Source organism: Nannospalax galili, unplaced genomic scaffold (assembly GCF_000622305.1).
Source record: "Nannospalax galili isolate Female #2095 unplaced genomic scaffold, S.galili_v1.0 scaffold618, whole genome shotgun sequence".
Lineage (NCBI taxonomy): Eukaryota > Metazoa > Chordata > Mammalia > Rodentia > Spalacidae > Nannospalax > Nannospalax galili.
In genome coordinates, this window is record NW_008341873.1 from 557,975 (window position 1) to 583,136 (window position 25,162).

A 25,162-nucleotide genomic window follows, 5' to 3' on the forward strand; every position below is an offset into this window, starting at 1 on the left:
TTACGTACCCATGTAGGCCAGAGGGCAACAGAAGTGTTTCTCTATTGCGCTCCACCTTTTTGAGGTAGTCTTTCACTGAACCTGAAGCTTGCTTACTGGCTAAGCTGACTGGCCAGCAAACCCCAGAGATCCTCCTGTCTCCACTTCGCAGTGCTGGGATTACAGGTTGCACTGGCATGCTAGTGTAGTAAACATTTTACCCACTGAGCCATCTCTTAGCTTTTGAAGATGGTTCTCATTGGACTTACATGTTTACATATAAATTGCTTATCATTTAATAAAATAATGAGCAGATTATTTACAAACCAAGCAGACAGGGACTTTTACCCACAATACTCAGCACACCTTGTCCCTTGACCTTACCCTAAAGTTAGTTCTTTTAGGGAAGTCTTTTTGTTCAGTTTTCTACCCAGTAACTTCCTTCCACATACCCACAACCATTTCCTCATTTCTACCATCAACCAAGGTAGCCTATTATGCTTCTTCATGAACAGATCTCCCCTGCAAATATACTATAAGCTCCTTGAAGACAGTGGTGTTTATCTGTCCAGATGAACAGTGATGTGTCCATCTGTAGCAACTTGTATAACACCTAGCACACAGAAGGCATTCAATACATCACTGCAGAATGAATAGCTTTATGATTTAGATATTTTTAAATATAATTTATTTCCAAATTATACTGATTAAATTCAGAGTTCCAAATCAGTGTCATGCTCCAGGCTGAAACAACCCAATTAGAAAACATACAGTTCAAATTTTATTTAATATAGGCAAAGTAAAATTTATTTTTAATAATACCTTATATTTTGCTTTTTTAGTATACCACTACAGATAAGAAAAATAATTAAAATATTTTCATGTTTCCCTCAGTCTGAAAACTATAAAAATATTGTTACATAGTTTTGAAAAATCAAACTGGCATATCACATCATCATTTTAAGGGGGAAAGGGAAGTAAATAAGTTTTGGGTCATTGGAAATTAATGCTGGAAAACTAGGTTTAGAATCCTAAGTGACTTTAAGAACAGAAATGGCACTGCAATTTAAATTCTTATCATAACAGCTTCACATTTCTCTAAATGTACATTTGGCAGAAAGATGAATTGTCAGCCAGTATACAAGGAATATATCAGCTTCTTACAGTCCAAAGATCAAAAATATTGGGCAGGTAACCTAGAAGGAAACTCTTCCACAAAGAGATGTAATTAAAATGAGCCGCAGAACTTTTGTTGCTGAAAACTAAGATCCTAATTTTGGTTACTACTTGGCCCTGGCATACAGAAGTCTAAACATTTTGGTTTTCATAGGAAAATCTGAATTGTTTGTGCAATAAAGATTAACTTTTTTGTTGTTTTTTGTTTTGTTTTTTTGAGACAGGGTCTCCTTGTAGACCCAGTTGGCCTGGAACTTGCTATGTAGACCAGGCTCGCTTCAATCTTACAGAGATCCGCCTGCCTCTACCTCTTGAGTGCTGGGACTAAAGGCTTGCACTACCATGCCTGGCTAGATGACCATTTTTTAGAACTGAAACTTTGTTAGCTATTATTTATTAATCAAGTTCTAGCATTGGCCATTCTGAAGTGGACATTGTATTAATGTGCCTCCATCAATGTGGTCTTCAGAATCTACACCACGTGAATATCACTTATAAGACACCTTGTTCCTTCTGCAGTCTACAGTTTCTTGGATGGAAATTCAAGGAAGACCCATGGAATAAATCCCAAGTCATGGTACACTGCTGAATCGGCTCTAGTGGAAATTAACCTACAACCTCTTTCTGTGTTTACTGGAAAAAAAATTATACATACGTGAAGTCTTTCACTGGGTCACTGCATTTACATCTCCCTGATTAGCAATACACACTATTGACAACTTAGCTTTTGGTTTATATGATTATTTGGTAGTATTTGATTCTTTATTTTATGGCTTTTAAAACAAGTCCTTAAATATTTGAAAGTTTTCATTATATTCTGATAGTTCATGAAAAAATATGAACATTGGCTTGAAAAACTGTAAGGCCTTAAAAAGACTCATTTTTAAAAGGTTATTCACATAAGGAACTTCAGGGATCAAAAAAAGAGAACAAGAAAAAAATCACTTCAAAATTACATACATGAAAACTGTATCTGATACATGATCTCACCAACAAGCTCCTGCTAACGTTTCAATGCACTAGGAAAGGACAGTTTTGTTTAGGTTTTCTCACATTGCCAGAATAGCCCTTCAAAAATCCATTCTTTAAGTGTTGGGTTTTAAAAAACAATACAAATAATATTAAAGTTTCCCTTTAAAATAGCTCAGCCAGTTCACTGCACAGATTTAAAACACAAGAAATATGTAAAGATTTATGCTATAGGAAAAATGTACATTTTCAAACTAAAAAGTTAGCTGTGTATTTAACATTACATACAATTAATATAAAGTCTTTAAGGTCAAAGCCAACACAAGTTTTAGCAGGCAAATCAGCTGATTTCGCATGATAATTCTAATCGATAAAATTATCCAACTTGTAAACCATAAAGCTTTAGGAAAAAAATCTACTCTATTGACTTAACATGGAACTACAGTTTTCTGTAAGCTTAGAAAATTTGAGCAAAATTAGTTTACATAGGCCTATACTTTAAAATTACTGATGTACGATATATCTTTTTAGAAACTGGAACTGTTCGGGTTACAAGATACAACTTTTTAGATTAAGACTTTAGTATACATAAGGATTACAGCTTATTTGCAATTTTCTGGTTTTTAAACTAGTGAGAAATGAGATGAATGGCATTGTCTCCTCTAGCTCTAAAGTTTTAGCTATAGTGTTCTGCTTTCCACTAGTTCAGACTAGTGGTAGAGCATGCGCTCAGTGTGCACAAGGCTGTGGGTTCAATCTCCAGCAACAGAACACTTGAGACTATCTCTCAGACAAAGTTCTACAAATAGGCATTGTTGGTTATGAACTATCAAACATTTTTTCTTCAATCTTCTGGCTTTATTCCCTCCTCATCAGTCATTAATGGGTATAAATATCACACATTTACTCAACTGTTTCTTGATCCCTACCTATGTCCCTTCTCTCCAGAGCCCACAGTGCCGAGCACATGGTATGAGTGCAAGAGACTTAATGAATATTCTTGAATGGGTGGCAATATATTAATGATGGATTAAGAATTCTAAAGAATCTGGAGATGACAATAGTTGCTTTTGTAAAACTCCCAAACAATAATTTTAAAGTATCAAGTATCTTTTTCAGATTTACTTTGGCTTGTCTTTGTAAATAATAGGTGGAAAAATATGGCACAAGCATACATGATTGAATGATAGCTAAGCTGTAATGTAAGCAAGAACACACACACAAAATTAGGTTTTCACTCACATTGAAGAATGAATTTTATTTACATTACTAGTAGACCCTCGCTGCTCTAGTTACTCTGAAATATAGTTATTTCACCAATGGCAGGAAAAAATATCTTCTAGTATTTATTTTAATAGCTGTAATTAAATTGCTTAGTTATAGTATAAAGTAAGAAGCAATTAATGAATCTTGGAAATAAAAAATATGTATATACATTGCCCTGATGCCTAAGCCAAAATATATCTAACAACAAATTTTCTTGATTTCTATTACTCATAAAAATAAAGGAAATATATTGCAAATATTTTTCTTTATAGACAATTTCAGTTAGAAAACAATAGTTTAATGAAAACAAAACAGTGGTTCATGTGCGTGTACTGATACGGAGGCAAGAGAAGTATTCAAAACTTGACAAGCAGCACGCTGCCAAAACAGCTCACTATGTCCTCAGTGACACTTCTGATAGGCAATAGCTAGATTTTTCACACATTTCAATTTATCTTATATATTTTATCTTATGTTCAAGAGAAATGCAGGTCAGTGAGTTGTAGTTAAGAGCCCCTTCTTTTGGCTTGTAAAATGTAGCCTTTTGATTTGATGATTCCCCTGCTTTTCACAATGACAGAGTATCTCAGCAGCCACAGTGGTACCCATTCTTGTGCTTGAATGTCAGGGATGCTCTCCTGCAGAGCTTCTTGGAAACTTGCCTCCGAAAGCAGTTCTAAAACAACAAACACCAACAGGTTAAGTTTGGAAACAAAAGCACTTTACTATGTAGGTAATCATTTAACACAATAAAAGAAATTCCTAAAAACTGAATATAGGGTTGGGGACAGCACAGTTGGTAGAGTGCTTGCCTAGAATTCACCATGCCCTGGGTTTGATTACCACTACCACAAAAACTAGGTGTGGTGTACAGACTTTTAATTTTAGCATACACTTAAAATTAAATTTCAACAAGTGTTTTCTTTTTCTTACTTTATTTGTGTGTGTGTTAGGGGTCATACACACAAGGACCTTGTGCATGCTAGATAAGCATTCTACTACTGAGTTACACCTCCAGCCCACCAAACAAGGGCTTTTTTGCCTTCTAAAAGTTCATGATAAATGCCTATAAATGAAAATATCTTACCTTTTGGATCATTATGAGTCAGTAGCTGTATGTCAAACTGTTTCGCAAATGCAGTCAGATCTGGTGGCATCACACAGCAGGAGGCAAGATTAACTTGATTACTATTTGGTTTTACCTTAAAGTGAAAATAAAATTATTTTTAACAAATTACATAATATAGACAGTAGAGAGTAATAATTTAACTCTTCACAATAGCTAGGGAATGGACCCTAAATGTCCACCAACGGATGGATAAAGAAAATGTGATACATAAACACAATGGAAGTTTGTCAAATAAAGGAAAATGAAATCATGACCTTGGCAGGAAAATAAATGAACTAGAAACTGTTATGTTAAGCAAAATAAGCCAGACTCAAAGAGGCAAATACTGCATGTTTTCTCTCATATGTGAGCTTGTGATGTAAAATTATATACATGTATGCATACTTGTGTATGTGTGTGTGTGTCTAGGTCATGAAACTAGAAAGGGCATCATGAAAGGGGAGGAAGAGATGTGAAGGGAGCGGTGAAAAGAGGAGGAAATGGAATATAGTACCATCAAAACAGAAGCAGGGAGCTGTTTGTGAGGACGAAGGGAAGGGAGCCCCACATGGGACAGAAGTAAGAGGGGGGAATCAACCAGAACATAGCGCAATGACATGTATGTATGAAAATGCCATAATGAAACCCACTACTTTGTATGCTAGCTTTGACAGTTTTTTTGTGTGTGTATGTGCTTGTTGGTATCTGCCTGAAAGACAAAAATCAACATCAGGTGTCTTCCTCAGTCACTCTCCCAACTTACTTTTGGAGATGGGGTTTCTCACTGAACCTGGAGCTCCATAGACTAAGCTGGCTGGCAATCCCCAGGGATCCTCCTATCTCTGCCCTCCCTCAACTTTGGGATTACAGGCATGCATGTCCTAGGTGTGTGTGTGTGTGTGTGTGTGTGTGTGTGTGTGTGTGTGTGTGTGTGTGTCTATGTGTGTGCTAGGAATCAAACTCAGGTCCTCATACTTGCATAGCAAACACCTTAAATCTCCCTAGCCCCCACAATATTTATTTGTAAAGAAAGTAATAATAAAAGGGCTTAATTTTAGAATATAACCACATTTTACTGTGTTTCATTTATAAAATACTTTTGCATGAATATTTTTATTAACATATGCCTTCGTAACCTATGTTAGTGATAGGAAAGGAAAAACAGCTCTAGGAAAAAAGAAAAAGCCAAACAGTATTATACTAAAAGTCTCAAAGTCTTCTGCTAGAAGACTGAGAAGGTGGCTGAGCATGAAATAAAAGGAATAAGGGAAAATACAGGGGCAAAGTATCAGTAACTTCCCTTCTAATTTTGTAGGTTCTTAAAGCTGGGGAGGGGATAGGACCCCCATTCCATATCAGGTTGTATAAACTAAGTCTTAGACATCTATAATGGACTTACAGAAAAAAATATTTGGTATATGTAGTGCTTCCTGCTTAAGAAATTAGAGCCATACAACCCAATGTGTAATATTTTCATCACATATATAGAACTGCAGGAAGCCACCTTAAGGCATTTGTTCTGAATTAAGTCATTTGTCAATTTCAGCAGACATTTTCTTGTCTTTTCATTATTCATTTTAAATGAGATTAATATTCAGTTCAATTAGACATGTATTACACACACACACACGCATGCACGCACGCACGCATGCATGCTTGCAAGCAAGCCCCCACGCTTTAGATGACACCCATCTCAAAACACACATTTGGAAGCCGCCCCACAGTGCGTGCATTAGGTATATGATGCTCCACAGCTAGGGCAGAGTGTCAGTATCTGGCTGTCCCTTACCTGTGCCCACTGATACAGCTGCTCCAACTGTGTTTTATCTAGGTCAGAGGTACCTATAGCAACAATTTTCTTGCTTTGAACTAAGTTTTCTAATTCCTCCCAGTAAGGCTGTAAATGCTTCAAGGAAAGATTAACTCCATCTTCAATAGGAGGTGAAGCAATGATCACAGAGTCCAGCTGTGCAACTCCAAGGACAGAACAAGCTAGTGGGAAGGACAATACAGAAAGGATAAACACTTGCTGCATAATATAAACAAGTATTACTGTCTTCAACATATCCCACTGAGTCCTGTCCATATCACTAACTACTTTTCTATAAGCAGTTACTTCATAATTCATCTGTTATTTAGGATATTTCTTACTCCTCTGTGCAGCAGACAAGTGGGTTTCTGATGTGCCCTCTTTCTTGGGGCACAGTTAGCACAGGCTCCTTTCTAGGGAGCAGTCTTCCTAGACTCTAGGACTTTTCCATGGCTTATCTTCATAGAATTTTCTTTTCCAATTCTACTTACCACTGTTATTTTTTTTTATGTGTATGAGTGTATTGCCTGCGTGTACATGAGTGCACCCATGTTGTGCAATGTGGCAGATATCAGAAGAGGGCTTCAGATTCCCCTGGAACTGGAGTTAAGGACAGTTCATAGCTGCCATGTGGGTTCTGGGACTCAAACCCAGGTCCTCTGCAAGAGCAGTCAGTGCTCTTAACTGCTGAGCCATCTCTCTGCAGCCCTGACCACTGGTATTTTATATAGATGATGGTTAAGAATTCTGCTTTAACATTCTATAAGTAATAGTCCTAACAAAATAAGGCTGAGATACTGAAAAACTTAATCTGGTCTTAATTTGTATTTACAGAAGTAGATAACTTCACAAATTCTATAAAAGGAATTTAAGAGCTTATTTTAAATCACTACTGTTCATTCTACAGTTATATTAAACCGCTAGTTGTTTTCGACGTAAGTAAACACTAGAAGATTTTTAAAATTACTTAGTAATTATAATGCTACAATAACTAGCCAAGTGCTGAAAATTAATTGAAACTACTTGTATTTTGGTTTTAGTTCTGGTATTTCATTTTACAGTGTAATACTAAAGGACTACTAATATGATTAAAGAGAAGTTCTATCCCCAGATAGCATTTAACTGTCACATTTAATCTTTTACACTTCTATAAAAAAAAAAAAACCACTCTATATAATACAGAAACCTTAAGAAACTAGGCTAAAATCTTAAAAGATAAAGTTAAAATCAGCCTGTTTTCTTTTTTACCTAGATTGAGCCACAAGTCATAACTAATACACCTAAAAAAAGCTAAAATACATTATTTGAAAAGTTAAATTTTTGCTTACCCATGTCAACTGCATTTCTGGTTGATGATGAAGAATTTGATCCTACAATGAACAGTTTTGCTGGATAACAAAGAAAAATATGATTACATGTGTATACACTATTTTTTTTTTCTTTTTGTCTTTTTGAAGCAGGGTCTCCCTGTAGCCCCAGGCTGTCCTGGAACTCACTATGTAGACCAGGCTGGCCTTGAATTCACAGAGATCCACCTGCCTCTGCCTCCCAAGTGCTGGGATTAAAGACATGCACCACCACACCCGCTTGATACACTCTTACTATACAGAAAGTAGTATTGCCACGACAGATAATCCTTGATAAATTATTTTCTTTTCCATGTAATTTTATAACTCCTCTTTATGACAGTGTATTTTCACTGGCTTTTTTTTTTTTTTTTTTTTTTTGTCTTTTTGAGATGGGTTCTCCCTCTATCCCCAGTTGGCCTGAAACCTGTTATATAGACCAGGCTGGCCTTGGTCTTACAGAGCTTCACCTGATTCTGCCTCCCAACTGCTCTGTAATTTTTAAATTATATGTTAATTAACAAATCTGTTTTTCAAGAATAAAACAGGTATTAATTTCCTACTTATTTAATTTCCCATTTATTATAGGGCAGGTCAGATACATAGGAGCTGAAACTCAGTGAATGTCTATGCATAAGCTAAGCATGGTGGGGCACATTTCATACTTTCTACAATAAACCACAGCCTAAGAAAGATGTAATGAGAAGAAAACTGAAAAAAAGAAAAGAAAACCTATGTAAAGCCGAACATAACATTTCTCCTATTTCTACTTGGCTTATCTTTATGTGATAAATACTTTGTATGTATCTATGTGTAGTAGTCTTAAAATTTTATCTTAGTAGTAATGTGCTTACTCTACAAATGAGGAAAATTGATCAAAGTAGACAAAAAAAGTAGCACACAGTTTTATCACTCAAAGCATCTGATATTTAGGTTTTTATGTGGTCACTTCTTTTGTTTCCCTTTGGTGCTGGGAATCAAACAGTATCTCCTATGTGCTGGGGCAAACACCACTGACCTACAGCCCTAGCCCCCAGCCTGTTTTTAATTTTTAATTTTACACACTAACAAAATTTTTAGACAGGGTCTCGTTTTATAGCCTAGACTGGCCTCAAAATGACAATCCTCCTACCTTCAGCCTCCTGAATACTGAGATTACAGGTGTGTACCATGTCCTGGATAGCTTTAGGTGTCAACCTGACACACTTGGGAACAGGGAACCTCAATTGGGAATTGCTTCTATTGGGTTGGTCTTGTGGACACATCTGTGGGGCATTTTCTTGACTGTTGAGTGATGTGAGCAGGCCAAGCCCACTGTGGGCAGTGCCATCCCTGGGCAGGTGGGTCTATGTTATAAAAGAAAGCAGGCTGAGCACAGGCCAGAGGAAGCAAGCCAGTAAGCAGCGTTCTTCCGTGGTCTGTGCTTTAGCTCCTGCCTCCAGGTTTCTTCTGCCTTGACATCCCTCAATGACGGACTATGTTGTAAGTCCAATAAACCCCTTTCTCCCCAAGTTGGTTTTGGTCAGTGTTTTATCACAGCAATAGAAAGCTAACTAGGACCAGGACCATGGGGTATTGCTGTGACAGACCTGACCATATATGTCTGGGAAGGTTGTAGAAGTTCTGGGAGCTCAGTGAGTTGTTCTGTAGGAATATGGAAGATAATGCTGAAGATGTATAGACAATGGAGGCCTGGCTTGTGAAGCTTCAAAGGGAAACAAAGATTAATTATCAGGGCTGTTTGTGTGCTATTTTGAATCTCTGGTTTCTGGTCAGTTGGGGCTGAAGAATCAGCTATGATTAAGAAGAGATCAGCACCACTGAAGTGAAACCTTTGCTTTACTGGGACAATTGATGCTGGTTAGCTGGGGCTGAAAAATCAGCTGTGGGTAACAAGAGACCAGCATCACTGTGGTAAAATGTTCTGGGAAGTATTTCCTCAGGGTCAGCACACAGAAACTGTAGCCCAGAGGCGAACTCAGCCTCCATCTCAAGCTGGAAGCAGCACTTGGTAATGTGTACAAGTCTCCTCCATGGTTCTGGTGTTGAAGGCATGGAGGGTTCTGGGGAGAATCTGAGGCTTTGCACCCTGAGAATACAGAAGAGTCCATTGGTGAAGGTGCAGCCTCAGTTACAGCAGAGACCTCAGCATACTGGAGATTCCAGAACCATGGGATGACCAAGGGCAGCAGCAGACATGGAGTGGAGCTAGCCTAAGCCTGCAAGACAAGCTGTGTGTGCTGTGGATGGTAGAGCCAGAGTGGTAGAGCTGCCGAAGCCTTTGGAACCCAGAAGATGGTGAGTGAATCTTGAGCTATTTTGCTAGACTTTGATTTTGCTTAAGTGTGCCCGATTCTTCCCTTTTGAACTAAGACAGTATTTAACTTGTTTGGGATTTTACAGGAGACCACAGTTAAGGGACTTTTTAGAGACTGAACTTTTAAAGTGTTTGCATTTTTAAGGCTGTGGGACTCTTAAAGTTGTACTCTTATATGTTGTAATATTAATATTAGCATGAGATCTTAGGGATAAATGGAAAGGTTGTGCTTTAATAGTAATGTGTTTGTTAAGGGGTTTGTGTTGACAATTGTGCTGGATAGCTTTAGGTGTCAACTTGACACCTGGTAACACACCCAGTAACAGGGAACTTCAATTAAGGAATTGTTGCTATTGGGTTGACCTTGTGGACACATCTGTGGGGCATTTTCTTGATGAGTGATGTGGGAGGGCCCAGCCCACTGTGGGCAGTGCCATCCCTGGGCAAGTGAGTATGTGTTAATATAAGAAAGCAGGCTGAGCACAGGCCAGGAGCAAGTCAGTAAGCAGCATTCCTCTGCGGTCTGTGCTTCAGCTCCTGTCTCCAGGTTCCTGCCCTGAGTTTCTGCCTTGACGACCCTCAATGATGGTCTGTGTTGTAACTCCAATAAACCCCTTCCTCCCCAAGTTAGTTTTGGTCAGTGTTTTATCACAGCAATAGAAAGCTAATTAGGACAAGCCTCCACACCCAGTTTTCATTTTTTTTCGTACTTGAACATTACTCCATGATTTTCATAGTCTAGATCACCAAATAAGCTTCTGCTACTGAACATCTATGTTAGTAAATGTTCCTGTGGCAGTTCTAATTTCTCGTCACATAAACATCTTGGTAACTTTTTTTTTTTCCGGAGCCAGGGTCTCCCTGTAGCCCTATCTGGCTTGGAACTCACTATGCAGACCAGACTGGCCTCAATCTCACAGATTTGTTTGCCTCTGTCTCCTGAGTGCCAGATTAAAGGGGTGTACTTTTTTTGTTTTTGTTGTTTTGAGACAGGGTCTCCCTGTAGCCCCAGTTGGTCTAGAACTCACTATGTAGACCAACTTGGCCTTGAACTCAGAGATCTGCCTGCCTCTGCCTCTACCTCCCAAGTGCTGGGACTAAAGGTGTGCACCACCATGCCTGGCAATCTTGTTAACTTTCATTAAAAAAGTTATTTACTGAATCACTTCCTAGAGGAGACCTGTTAGAAACATCATGAGTAAAAGAACCTGATAGATCCTGCTGGTCTTGATTTTATTTGCTTTCTACTTTATCAAAGACGTGTACCATTTTACCAGACTAAACAGTTAAGTGTTGCTCCCTTAGTGATATAGAATGCTCAACCAATGAAATCTATGCAAACATTACAAAATCCAAAGACCTCTGAGATCTGAAACATTTCTAGTTCCAAGAAGTCAATCTGTACTCATTGTTTTGAGGCAGAGTCTCACTATGTAGCCCCAGATGGCCTGGAACTTGCTATGTAGACCATCCCAGGCTGACCTCAATCTTTAGCAACCCACTTGCCTCTGCCTCCTGAGTGCTGAGATTAAAGGCGTGTGCAACCAAGCCTGGCAATTTTTTAAAGATTTAGTAGGTATAAAATGCAGTCTCAGCGGGCATGGTGGCGCACACCTGTAGTCCCAGCACTTGGGAGGCAGAGGCAGGCGGATCTCTGTGAGTTCAAGGCCAGCCTGGTCTACATAGTGAGGTTCAGGCCAGCTGGGGGTCCAGGGAGACCCTGCTTCAAAAAAACCAAAAAAAAAAAAAAAAGGCAGTCTCTCAGGACTTATTGCTTGACATCTGTTTGGTTACTAGGCAGTTGATTAAAATTCAATAAAGGAAATTTATGCATCTAAGATTGATGCTTTGGCTTGATTCAAACTCAACTTTGTATGTGCATGCTTCTAGAACCTCACTGTCTATTGAGTAAATTTAGATTTTTAGATAAATTTAGATTTTTAGACTAGCAGGACGACAGGAGAAAGAATGAAGGAAACAGGGACAACAAAATCAAAGTGACAAGCTTTCAACACAAGCGGCAAATGTTCTAGTCCATTTCCTTATTTGTCCCTTCCTTTCTAAAGTGTGTTCCTCATGCACTCCTGGTCATTATCGCTCCCTTACCAGGTAAATCAACATTCACCACTTTGGTGTAACTGTAGCTCCCATAATTAAATGCTGTAAGAGTCTTCCCATGCTGGGGTATACCTCAGGGCTGAGCATTTGCTTAGCATGTGCGAGGCCCTGGGTCTAGCCTCTTCTACAATAAATAAAATCCTCACTACTAGTCCCTGATCCCTGAATTTGGCCTCCTCTCTCTGAAAGATGGGCATTTTGAGAAAGGCTGAAAGAAGAAAGCTCCTCACAGGGAGAATTTTATTACCTAGCTAAAATCTCAACCCCTACTAGAATCAAGGACAATTTGTAAGTGGCCTAAGCCAACTACAACGCAATTACAACAGGAGAATGTTGACCTTCCTTTCCTACACAAAGTTAGCAGAAAGAAACAGGTTTTGGAGTCAGACATACCTTGTAGACTCCTCATTCATAAGCTTACTGGCTATATCACAGCTTTCTTTTTCTAATTGGTAGGGTCTTATTATCTTACCAGGCGGCCCTGAAACTCACAGCTAGAACTACTGGTGTATACCACTACACCCAGCTCCATGGACACTTTCAAGTTACTTAATGTCACTCATGTAATGAGAATAACAGTCCTACCTTGTTAAGCTTGTTTTGATAATTATGAGGAAATATAACCATGAAGTGACAGTAGAGTGCCTACCAAAAAGCAAGACTCAACAAATGGTAGTTATGACTGGAATGAAAGGGCAATGTCCTGTCTCACCTCATCACATATGTCCATCTCAATACTAGCTGGCAATTACCACAACAATAAGGTAATACATAGTAGCTGTCTAGCATTTTGTAGCAAGCACTGTTTTAGCTATGTGCTGCTTTTATTTCATCCAACTTCTAAAGAAGCCCATGAAATAACCGCATCCTATTGTATAAAGAAAGTGAAATGCTTGCTAGCCCTAGCCTAATCCAGTCAGTAATCTGCATACCCAGGAATTTCAATCTAGGCAAGCTCAGGGTTTTAATGACTTTTCTATTTTGTCTAAGAGCTGAAGGCAGAAACAGTGGTACCTTCATTTTTGTTTCTGAAATGTAACTAGTGTACGTTGCCTGGGTATAATATTAATATGCACTTTCCAGATTTCCTTCTGTCTGTCCAGACAACCTCAACCATTGCTTACCAGTATCCCACCCTCTCACCCCCAAGGGAAGGTTTGTTTGCTTTGCATAGACATACTCCTAAGCATTACCTTTATTCTTTCCATTTCTTCCATTTGAATCTTTCTATGCTGAATACACATAAATTACACACCACATAAGAAACATCATGACAGTTAAGTTGAAGTTTTGTTCTGACTCATTGTGGTAGTTAGCACTGATGTCTCATAACTCCCTCAAGATCTGACATTAAAATTATGTTAAAGCGTCTATTCTCCTCACGTGGGGAGTAAGTCACTCATTACCAGAAGGAAAGGCTTATTCCCATGCCTGAAAAATGTTTACTATTTCTACTGTATAAAAGAATGAATCAACAAGGCTGGAATTACCAGAGACTTTCATTTCTTCTCTCTCATCAGGATTTATCTTTTCTACTGCATGGGATACAGTGCATTCCAAGACATCTGGAAACTCCTATAATAAACAATGACATTTATAATGAATATAAAATTAGCATTTTTGATTATAAAATTTCTTATTGTCATAAAGCACATCAGAAGCAAAGAACCCACAGAACAGGATTCTTGAGTCCTAATGGGCTTTACAAGTGTTGTAAAATATAGATACAAAGGTTACATGTGTGTATTCTCTGGGAAAAGGAATCTCATTTTCTTGTATCCACGAGTATTTATAACTAAAATAAAAATAGAAAAACACACAAGCAGAGGATTAGGATTATGTGAAGTTCAAACCACAAGCACAGTAAATAATTTTACTTAAAAATTAATCAGTGAAAAAAATACTGGTTTTGAGTAATGACAATCTTTTAAAAACTTATTAATCACCAAGTTAAAAAAAAACTTTTCATTCCTTTGGATTTTAGTCATTGAGGGGACTGAAGAGATGGCTTAGCAGTTAAGAGCACTGGCTGCTCTTACAGAGGACCTGGGTTTGGTTCCCAGCATCCACACAGTGGCTAACAAGTGTCCTTAACTTCAGTTCTAGGGAATCCAATGCCCCCTTCTGGCCTCCATGGGTATTGTATGGATGTGGTGCACTTTAATACATGCAGGTAGAAAACCCATACACATAAAAGAACCTTTAGGGGCTGGAGGGAAGGCTCAATGGTTAAAAGCACGGGCTGCTCTTGCAGAGGACCTGAGTTCAATTCCCAGCACCCACAGGTGGATTACAACCCTCCTAACTCCAGTTCTAGGGGATCTGACACCCTCTTCTGACCTCTGAAGGCAATGTAGACACAGGTGCACGTACATGCAGACAATACACTCATACACATAAAATAAAAATATTTTTAAAAGAACCTTTAAGGTCACTGAGCTTTAAGGGAACTTAGTTGTTTTTTAATTTTTTAAAAATATTTTTAAAAATTATTTTTATTTTATGTGTATGCGTGTATTACCTGCATGTAGGTAAGTGCACCTGTGTTGTGCAATGCCCTCAGAGGACAGAAGAGGCTGTCGGATCCCCTGGAACTGGAGTTATGGACAGTTGTTAGCTGCCATGTGGGTGCTGGGATTCGAACCCGGGTCTTCTGCAAGAACAGTGTTCTTAACTGCTGTGCTCTCTCTCCAGCCCCAATTGTTCTTTTCTTAGTAGACTGTTTTAGAGCAGTGGTAGGTTCACAGCAATACTGAGCAGAAGGAACAGAATACTCCTCATTTACCTCCTGCTTCCCCATCAACAGACCCATCAGTGTGCTACATCTGGGATCGTTTGGAATTGCATGTGCCACCTTCTCAGATGGCTTTGTCACTTAGTCATGTGCATTTCTGGTTCCTTTATGTCTTTTCCTGCTTCACAGCTCACTGCTTTCAGCACGCAGTAATTATCCCATTGTCCGAATACACCATAGTTTAGATATGCATTTGTCTACCGAAATCATCTTGGCTACTTCAAACTGTTGTCAATCATTATATAAGCATCCATGTGTAGGTTTTTTTTTATATGCATAAATATTCAACTCCTTTGGGCAGATACCAAAGAATAAGACTGGTGGGTCATATGACAGTAGTATATTCAGTTTTGTAATTGCAAAGTTTTTTAAAAAGTATTTTATTTTCTGTGTATGCATGCATTGCCTGTATGTAGGTAAGTGCACCCATGCCGTGCAATGCCAGAGGAGGACAGAAGAGGCCATTGGATCCCCTGGAACTGGAGTTACAGACAGTTGTTAGCTGCCATGTGGGTGCTGGGATTCGAACCTGGGTCTTCTGCAAGAACAACCAGTGTTCTTAACCACTGAGCCATCTCTCCAGCCCCAATTGCAAAGATTTTAAGCTAAAACATTTGAGCATATTTTTTTTTAAAAGGTAAGGACCATTCCAGTATATTACAATGAATAATCTGAGGATTAATGATAAAATGATAGTATATATCAGTCAGAAATACATTACCTTGTATAAGTGTGTGGGTTTTTTGTTTTTGATGGGGTCTCAGTATATAGCCCTGGCTGGCCTGGAACTCGCTTGTTAGCCAGGCTTGTCTTGAAATTCACCTATGGAGTGCTGGGATTAAAGGTGTGTACCACCATGCCCAGTCTTGCATAATAAGATTTAACCAAATAATATGGTCTTATGACTCCTGCACACATTACAAAACCCAGCACAGATTAATTTACAGCATTGACTAATCAGGCACAGATAGAAAAGATGGTCATTTAGATACACAGAGATTAATCAAAGACAATTTCTGTGTAGCAGTTATAGTGTTAAAAAACCTGCAGTATGCTCAAGAGATCATGTCTTTCCAGCATGTATCTTCTGTATTGTTTTGTTTAAAACAAGTCTCACTATGTAACCAAAGCTGCCCTGGAAATTTCTATGTAGCCCAGGTGGCTGGCCTTGAACTCAATTCTCTTGCTTCAAGCCTCCCAAGTGCTGAGATTATAGGTACATGCCATGATGGCTGGTTGCTCTCCCATACTTTTAAAGTAGTATGTGATTAAGTATGAGCCTTTGGCTGAGTTGAATTTCAGAGCAGTTACAGTTATTGTGTCTGTTAACATTTTGAAAACAAACATGTACTGACATTTAATGAAATACAGTTCCTTACTGTCTCACCAGAAACTGACATTATTGGGATGATGTTCTACCAAAGCTATCTACCAATCAAGGCTCATAATCATTGTACTAGACCAAATTCTAACTACAGCAGAACACTGATGGGTGAGGACAGTGTGGTGGGAATTAAGCAGGAGAATCCTAATGAAGAAGTGACTAGAGTCCAGATACTCTGCTTTATGCCTCGTCCTACTGGATCAGACTGCCATGTCAGAAGAGCCACGGAGGGACTTTGTGGCTAACTGCCTCTGTGGCTTCTCTCATCAAGTTGAGGAAATTGACTTCTTTCTTACTTCACTTCCCCTTCAGCGTGCATGATTTCTGCATTCACATTCCGAAACTTACCCTGGCCAAATCAGGGCTGATCTGGGAACTCCATTCATTCAAGGTCTTTTGGATACAATCTCGAAGCTGCAGAAAGAATGCATTTTTCAAAGTTGATCAAAAGTTCTTTGCTTCAATAAAGATGCATTAGTTTTGGGTAAGTTGAGAAGGGAAAAAAGATATGACATCTTAATCATATTTAGGCCCCCACCCCTATTTGTACCCCACATAGCCCACCCACTGGATTTCCTATATTATTCTCTTAATCCACAAACATTCTTGACTGAAAGCAGTAGTCTACTTATATTTAGGGTGATTTTGTATCATTGAAATGTAAAGCCATTAAAGCATTCATAAAGAAACAAAGTGATTTCAAGAATAAAGTTATAAAAGGGGAACTTGGACCAGGTTATGGTGGTACATGACTAATTCCAACATCCAGGAAGTAAAGACAAGAAGATCTTCTGGGCTACATAGTTGAGAACTTGGATTAAACATGGAGAATCTAACTAGAATTCACAGCACTCAACTGGCACTATTCTCTATTTCGCCAAAACAAGGAAGGGCTAGAGAGATGATCAGTGGTTAAGAGGACTGGCTGCTCTGGCAGAGGACCCAGGTTTGGTTCCAGCACCACATCAGATAACTGATAATGGCCTGTAACCCCAGTTCCAGGGGATATGACTCCTCTTAGTCTCCATGGGCACCTGCATGCATGTGCTGCACATACCAGCAGGCACACGTATACACTCATAAATAAAAATTGAAAACAAGCAACAAAAAGTATGGCCAGAGGAACTTTTATGTTAGATTCACCTGTGGTATACTACTAACAATTCAAACCTAGTCTAGGAATACAGCTCAGTGACAGAGCAGTTGCCTAGCATTTATGAGTTCAATTCCCACCTCAAAACAAATGTTCAAACTCCTAAGCCCAATCATAGATCTGATGACTCCAAGAGCAGCTAGAACTTTAACAAGCATCCCAAGTAATTGCTATGTACTCTACAGTTTGAAAACTACAAGGAGATAGATGTATCTTGTACAGGTCAACTTACATAATGATAATTCATATTTTCTAACATTTGTCTTCAGTTTTTTTTAACATAAAAATGTATATATGTGCCAGGTGTGGTGGTGCACACCTTTAATCCCAGCACTCAGGAGGCAGAGGCAGGTGGATCTTTGTGAGTTCGAGGCCAGCCTGGTCTACATAGTGAGTTCCAGGCCAGCTGGAGCTACAGGGAGACCCTGTCTCAAAAAGACAAAAAAAAAAGTATATATGTACATATATTGGTCTTTTTTGAGACAGGCTCTTCCTGTAGCTCCAGCTGGCCTGGAACTTGCTCTGTAGACCAGACTGGCCTTGAACTCACAGAGATCACCTGCCTCTGCCTCCTGAGTGCTGGGACTAAAAGTATATGCCATCATACCTGGCTTAACATGAAACAATTTTATTAACAACAGTATGCTGTAAATTCATTAAATTATCATTTATCTCATGTCAGAGTATTTCAAACTTGAAAGTGGTCCCAAATAAGACATTCACTTAATGAATGAAGACCTAGGTATACATAACAAAAAAAATTCACAAAATGCTATTTATTGCTACATGCCAAGCATGCTAGTGACTTTGGTTAGGAAAAACATGCCATTTTATCATTCACTAAACTTATTTTTAAAATTCTTTATTACACTGCCTTATTGCGTGTATGCACAAGCACTTTTGTGCATTCGTATGGAAGTCAGAGGACAATTTGCTGGACTCAGTTCTCTCCTACCACACGGGTCCCAGGACTCAAGCTCAGGTCGTCTAGCTTGGAGGCAAGTGCCTTTACCCACTTGCCATCTCACTGGTCCAGCTCTAACCTTTTTATTACTAATTTGTCAACTCTACCAGTTTCAAATTACTGCTTAAAGATAACCATAGTCACAGTGGCTCACATTCTATGGATGGGCAATCAAAGGAGTAACTAAAAGCCCCTGAATTGCAAAAAGCACTTTCTTAATAGAGACAAACTGAACTCATTATCTAAACTATAATTGCTTATGATAAAGGTTGATATAACAGGCACTTTACCACTTCTTAGTACAGATCATTACAAGGGACAAGTGGTATACCCATTAAAAGTTGCAGAGCAATCCACAATAATGTGCCACCCACAATAACTCACTTGGATTCGTTACAAGGTCTATATTGTTATGCAAAGCAGAGTTGTAATCAAATTGAAATCAGTAAATAAAAATTACTGAATAATCCTTTTTCATACAGACTTACAGGCCAATATTTTCCATTCTTTTAGTTTTTAAATTTTTCATTAGCTTACAAAGGACTAAGTTTCATTATGGCTTTTTTCTTTATTTTTTTTTTTTTTTACAGGGTCCACAGGGTCTCCCTAGTACCAGCCTGCCTGGAACTCCCTACGTAGATCAGGCTGGTCTTACTTTCACAGAGAGCCACCTGCCTCTGCCTTCCTCAGGTCTAAGATTAAAGGTGTGTGCCACCATGCCCAGCTTCTTTTTTGATTTTTAAAAATTTTATGAGAGTTTTGCTTGCATGTATGTAAGTGCATCAAGTGTGTAAAATGCCCACAGAGGTCAGAAGGAGGTGTTGAATCCCCTGGAACTGGAGTTAAGGACAACTGTTAGCCACCATGTGAGTGCTGGGAACGCACATGGTGCAAGAGCAGTCAGTGTTCTTAACTACTGAGCCACCTCTCCCAATCCCATTATGGCATTTTTCAAACAAAATTTGTTGATTCCTCCTTCCCATGTGCTCCCCCTCCCTTGTTCCCTCTCTTCCCCAGGAGCCTTCTTTCTACTTTCTTGCCACATGTGACCTTTTGCCCCTCCCCCACCTTTCTCAACACCTCCAGTTCCCTGCTCCAGGTCTATCTTGCTTCATAGTATCTACTCTCACAACTCATTTACATACATACAGTGTATGGATGTGAATAAGTCAGTACTTTTTTATATTTTTAAGTGTATGAGTGTGTTGCTTGCATGTACGTTGGTGCACCCATATCATGCAATACCCGCCAAGGTCAAAAGAGGGCATCAGATCCCCTGGAACCGGAATAGATGGTTGCTAGCCACTCTGTGGGTGCTGGGAGTCAAACCCTGGTCCTCTGCAAGAGCAGTCAGTGCTCTTAACTGCTGAGCCATCTCTCTAGCCCCAGTAGTCTCTTAAAAATTAGTAAAAGTTGAAGCAGGAGGAGAGATTTAGAGGTTAACAATTCTACAAGTAGTGTCTTGGCTCAAATCTTGGGGGAAATTCTAAGGTTATTTTCTTCTGGAAAGATGACTGGTTTACAAACGTAAGGTTCTGATGAATTCCTCAATCCAAGAATAAGTTTATTGTTAGAATAGTGGCCCCTTTTCTGAATCCATTTCTTAGATCAGTCTTGGATTCTGGACAGATTATTGAAAAGTCCCAAAGTTACTCAGTTACTTGAGAAATTCACTATATCATAAACCTAATGATATTACATATTATCTATACTGACTGAACATTCACCTTATATATATTTTTTCTTTTTATTGTTACAATACACATTACCACAACTTAGCCTCTAACAGATCTGGAATTGTTTAACAACTTAGAAGATACCACACAATTCAATTGGTCAAATGCCCACCATGCATGTCCTTTTGTGGGGGTGAAGAGAGTCTGATGTAGCCCAGGCTGGCCTCTGATTCACTAAAGAGCAAGGATGACCTTGAACTTCTGATCTTCCTGCGTCTACTTCCCAAGTTCAAGGATAATAAGTGACCATCACCAAGCCCAGCTTTCCTGTCCAGCCTTTTGACTTTGCAGCACTATCAAATACAAAGCAGGCTCCACACAGTAGAATTACAAATAGGTATCTTATAATATTTTAAGTATGTTTACAATATGCTGGCTGGTAGGGTGTAGTGGGTCATGCCTTAATCCCAGCACTGGGAGGCAGAAGCAGGTGGATCTCTGAGGTGGAGGTCAACCTGGTTTACATAGGGAGTTCCAGGTCAGCCGGGGCTACAGGGAGACCCCGTCTCATAAAAACCAAACCCAAAAACAATGTGTTAGCTACATGTAGCCCAAAGGCTGTATGATAGATAGGAATAATTGGGTCTCATGGTGACCCATTTTTTTTTTAAAGTATTTGATACTAGTTTAGATCCTCAGCATTGTTAAATAAGAGTAAATTTTTAAAAATTTATTTTTATTTTATGTGTATGCGTGTATTGCTGCATGTAGGTAAGTGCACCCGTGTCGTGCAATGTCTGTGAAGGTCAGAAGAGGCTATCGGATCCCTTGGGACTGGAGTTATGGACAGTTGTTAGCTGCCATGTGGGTGCTGGGATTTGAACCCGGGTCTTCTGCAAGAACAACCAGTGTTCTTAACCACTGAGCCATCTCTCCAGCCCCAAGAGTAAATATTTTTTAAACCCAATATTTGATTTCATAAAATTCTAGCGAAGACAAAAATCTTGACAGTAGTCATACAATTAAAAAATGGAATTAGAGAACTTTTAAGAAATATAACTGAGGGGCTAGAGAGATAGCTCAGAGGTCAAGAGCACTGGCTGTTCTTGCAGAGGACCCAGTTTGATTCCCAGCACCCACTTGGTGGCTAACAACCATCCATAACTCCAGTTTTAGGGTAATCCATCGCCCTCTTCTGGCCTCCACAGGAAATGCATGCATGTGGTACATTTATATATATACAGGCAAAACTCTCACATAAAACATAACAATTTTTTAAATGTACTTGAACTATCTACCTAATGTATAAATTTGTTTTAGTCATGTGATTTTCTTTCTTTTTTCTTGTGGCAACTGCTAGGCCGGCAGACACATCAAGATAAAACTAATACTTCCTTCCTGCCCAGTGGCTGTCAGAAACTCATTGAGCAGATAATGACACAAACTGTGCTTTCTATGAGAAGTGCATGGCTGAAGTTGCTGCTGATGCCCGGGGTGAAGAGTGGCAGGATTATGCAGTCTGAATCAGTGGTGGGAAACAAGGTTTTCCCATGAAGCAGGGGGTCTTGACCCACAACAGAGGGTGTCTGCTTTTAAGGAGCATTCTTGATATAAACCAAGGAGAACTGGAGAAGGCACAAGCATGTCTGTTTAGGGATGCTTTGTAGATACCAATCTGAGTGTTCTTAACTTGGTTACTGTGAAAAAAGGAGAAAAGGTTATTTCTGGACTGACAGATAGTACTGTGCCTTGGCTGTTGGGGCCCAAAAGAACCAGGAGAATCTGAAAACTTTTCAGTCTCTCTAAAGAAGATGTTCACCAATATATTGTTAGAAAGCCCTTAAATAAGAAGGTAAGAGGCCCAGGACCAAGGCACCCATGATTCAGCATCTTGCTACTGCACTTGTGCTAAAACACAAAGTTGGACAGATTGCCCTGAAGAAACAACACACTAAGAAAAATAAGGAAGAGGGCAGATTATGCAAAGCTTTTTGCCAAGAGAATGAAGAAAGCTAAAGAAAACTGCCAGGAACAGTCTACCAAGAGACTTAGGCCATCCTCACTGGGAGCTTCTACTTCTGAGTCTAGAAACAAATGAGACTCTTTAAGAGTAATAAATAAATGATCAGATCTTGAAAAAAAATAATTTTTTTCCAGTTTCCTTAATCTCTTTAGCAGGTTGAACTGTTTCACATCCCAATTTGGAACTCTGGTTGTTAGAAAATTCTTTTTGTAAGGGCTGAGGTGATGGTTCAGGCAGTAAAGTCCCTGTGATAGAAGCATGAGGACCTGAGTTCAGAACCTAGTACCCAGGTAAAAACGAGGCATGATGGTGGGTACCTGAAACCCTAGCACTAGGAGGGTGGAGGAGGTGGAGACAGCCACTCTAGTTAACTGGTGAGATCAGGGTTAATGAGAGACCTGTCTGAAAAAACAAGATTGAGGAAAACATCTGTCATCAACCTCTGGCCTCCCAGTCACACACATTCTTCATGTAGAAACAGAACATGCCTATCTTATGCTAAGTAACCTGTCATAGTTTCCTACAACATGCTACTACTTCTTGGGAGTCTTCTCAATGTTTTCTAGCATCTTTACTTTTGTCTTATTCTTATGAAATGTCCTAAATACTGCAGGCCATAATTAATCCTTTGAGAAAAGTTTTTGTTTTTGTTTTGTTTTTGATCCTTTTCAGACAGGATCTCTCTGTAGCCCCATCTGGCTTTGTACTCATAGAGATCCACTTGCCTCTGCCTCCTGAGTGCTGGGATTAAAGGCATGTGCCACCACACCCAGCTCTAAGCAAAGTTTTTTAAACTGTACATTAGTGCATTAAGAATCCATTTTTAGGGGGCTGGAGATATGCTCAGTGGTTAAGAGAACTGGTTGCTCTTGTAGAGGACCCAGGTTTGGTTCCCAGCACCCACATGGTGGCTATCAATTGTCTATAACTCCAATTCCAAAGGATCTGACACACTCTTCTGGCTTCCACTGGCATTGTACACATGTGGTGCAGTTACATACATGCAGGCAAAACACTCATACACATAAAAATATTTAAAATTTAGAAAAGAATTTTTACAAAGTACAATAGGGCAGAAAAAAGTAACACTGTATACAAGGGTTAATATCTGTTTCTAATATACTGATACATTTTATTCATCTAGTTCATAGTTTTATATTTATATGTATTGCTGTTTTCAGTCAAAAAACTTTGAAAGCCACTAGAGTGTGTTGTGAGATAAAACATTTCACAAGCCAGACGTGGTGGCGCACACCTTTAATCCCAGCAGAGGCAGGCAGATCTCCGAGTCTGAGACCAGCCTGGTCTACATAGTGAGTTCCAGGACAGCTGGGGCTATAGGGAGACGCTGCCTCAAAAAAAAATTTTTTTCACTCTATACATTAATACACAAGTGAAATGTTATACTGAACTCAGTGCTGGAAGAAAGTAAGGCTCTATATATACCAAGATACAGAGGTACTTACCTGTAGGAGAAATAGGTAAAGTGGGGCAGTTTAAACAAAACATACAAACTTGGATGGAACCTCAATACAGATCAGAGCAAGGGATTCTGGTTCCTAAATGTGACTGGTGTTGGCCCTCAACTTATACTTGGAGGCCAGGTTTGCAGTCTGGCCTCACCATAAAAGATCAAACTGTATCACAGATGTTAATGCTAGTTTGACATAGATTAGGAAATGTATTCTTTTAATCCAGATTTTTTAACCTTTTGGATGAAACAACCAGTCGATAAATGCCTGTGTGTTGAATATTTAAATAAAATATCTTTTAATTCTCAGAATATGATGAGGAAGGTATTGCCCAAGATTTAAAGCTACAGATATAGAAAAGGCAACTTTCTAAAATTCACATAACAAAATTTTATTTTTGTAGCATTTATATTTATTTTGAGGAAAGATCTGTTTGAGGTTGGTCTCAAACTGGAGAACCTTCTGCCTGTACAGGAATGCACAGCTACACCCAGTTTATTTTTATTTCCAATACATAATTGTACATACTTATTGGGAAAGTTTTTAAGTGCTAAAATTGTTCCCTACTACCAGTATCCCTCCACAATCAGTTGCACAGGCCATGGAGAACCACCGGCTCAGGAATGGGCCAGCAATACATGTTAGGTTTACAATTCCAGATTAATCTCTGCCACTTCCAACTAGTGACTCATTTTGAGGCAACTAAAACATGACATTAATTTCCAGTAAGAAAAATACATCTATTCCAAACCCAAATTCAGAGCAATAGAGAAACTGATGTCAAATTGTCAGTGCATTATGCCTATATTCCTTCACCTGGCTGGAGTGGGGGGGAGGTTGATGCAGCGATATAGGGACTCCGTCCCACTCCCCAGTCAGGGAGAGCTGTGCCATCAGCTAGAGCCTGGCAGAGGCGTCCAGCCCCGTCCCCGGTGCAGGTGCACCTGCTGTTTACAGGGCGCGTTGCCCCCAGCAGCGGGGACGCTGGCCGCAGACTCCCGGTAGGCCAAGCCTGGCCCGCCCGCACCTGCCGCAGCCCGGGGCCCGCTCACCTCCTCGCTGTGTGTGGATGGGCACTTTTTCCGCAGACGGCCCCAGTTGAGCAGGTTCCCGGTCTGCAGGTGCAGGGTGCTGGCCCGCGCCAGCAGCTCCCCGGCCGCGCTGCTGTCGGTGCCCATGGCAGCGGTCGCCCGAGGGGGCCCGGCGGAGACCCGGCCGCGGATCGGGAGCGGGGAGACGGCTGCCTGCGAGGGCGCGGAGCCCCAGGCCCGACAGGCAAGCGCGAGGTTGCCGACTCCGCGCGACTGAACCCGGTGTGCGCTCGGGCCCAAGGAGGCCGGCGGCGGAGAGGCGGCGGGGGAGCGAGGCGCTGGCGGGGACCGGGCCTCGGCGTCTGCGGCCGCCACTGAGAGCGGACACCCAGCCGAGGGAGCTGTTTTCTGGAAGACAATGACTAAGCAGAAATCGCGGCCGAGAAAGTGCTTCGTAACCGTTACTCGGCAGGGCAGGGGCGGGGCGCGGACGGCGGGCTAGGCGCAGGCCCGCGGGTGACTGGCCCTCGGCCTGTGGCGGGCGTGGTTCCGGGCGCCGGGCGGGCGGGGGCGCGA

General features: G+C 40.1%; 1 protein-coding gene and 1 pseudogene across 1 annotated transcript; one reads left to right on the top strand and one right to left on the bottom strand.

Moving 5' to 3' along the window:
* Nucleotides 1–644: 644 nt before the first annotated feature.
* Nucleotides 645–25,085, bottom strand: Gclm (glutamate-cysteine ligase modifier subunit). The gene is made up of 7 exons (XM_008837479.3): nucleotides 24,608–25,085; nucleotides 16,616–16,681; nucleotides 13,580–13,664; nucleotides 7,637–7,696; nucleotides 6,288–6,490; nucleotides 4,478–4,592; nucleotides 645–4,066 (listed from the first exon to the last, which is right to left on the bottom strand). Exons 1-7 carry the CDS (start codon nucleotides 24,731–24,733, stop codon nucleotides 3,897–3,899), a joined length of 825 nt encoding a protein of 274 aa, XP_008835701.1. The 5' UTR covers nucleotides 24,734–25,085; the 3' UTR covers nucleotides 645–3,896.
* On the top strand, nucleotides 20,490–22,178 carry LOC115071104 (annotated as a pseudogene).
* Nucleotides 25,086–25,162: the final 77 nt, after the last annotated feature.

Coding starts and splice junctions, on each gene's coding strand:
- Gclm (XM_008837479.3), bottom strand. CDS start 24,733: ATGGGCACCGACAGCAGCGCGGCCGGGGAGCTGCTGGCGCGGGCCAGC. Junction 13,665..16,615: donor TCAGCCCTGATTTGGCCAGG/GTAAGTTTCGGA, acceptor TGTTTATTATAG/GAGTTTCCAGATGTCTTGGA. Junction 4,593..6,287: donor AGCTGTATCAGTGGGCACAG/GTAAGGGACAGC, acceptor TTTCACTTTAAG/GTAAAACCAAATAGTAATCA.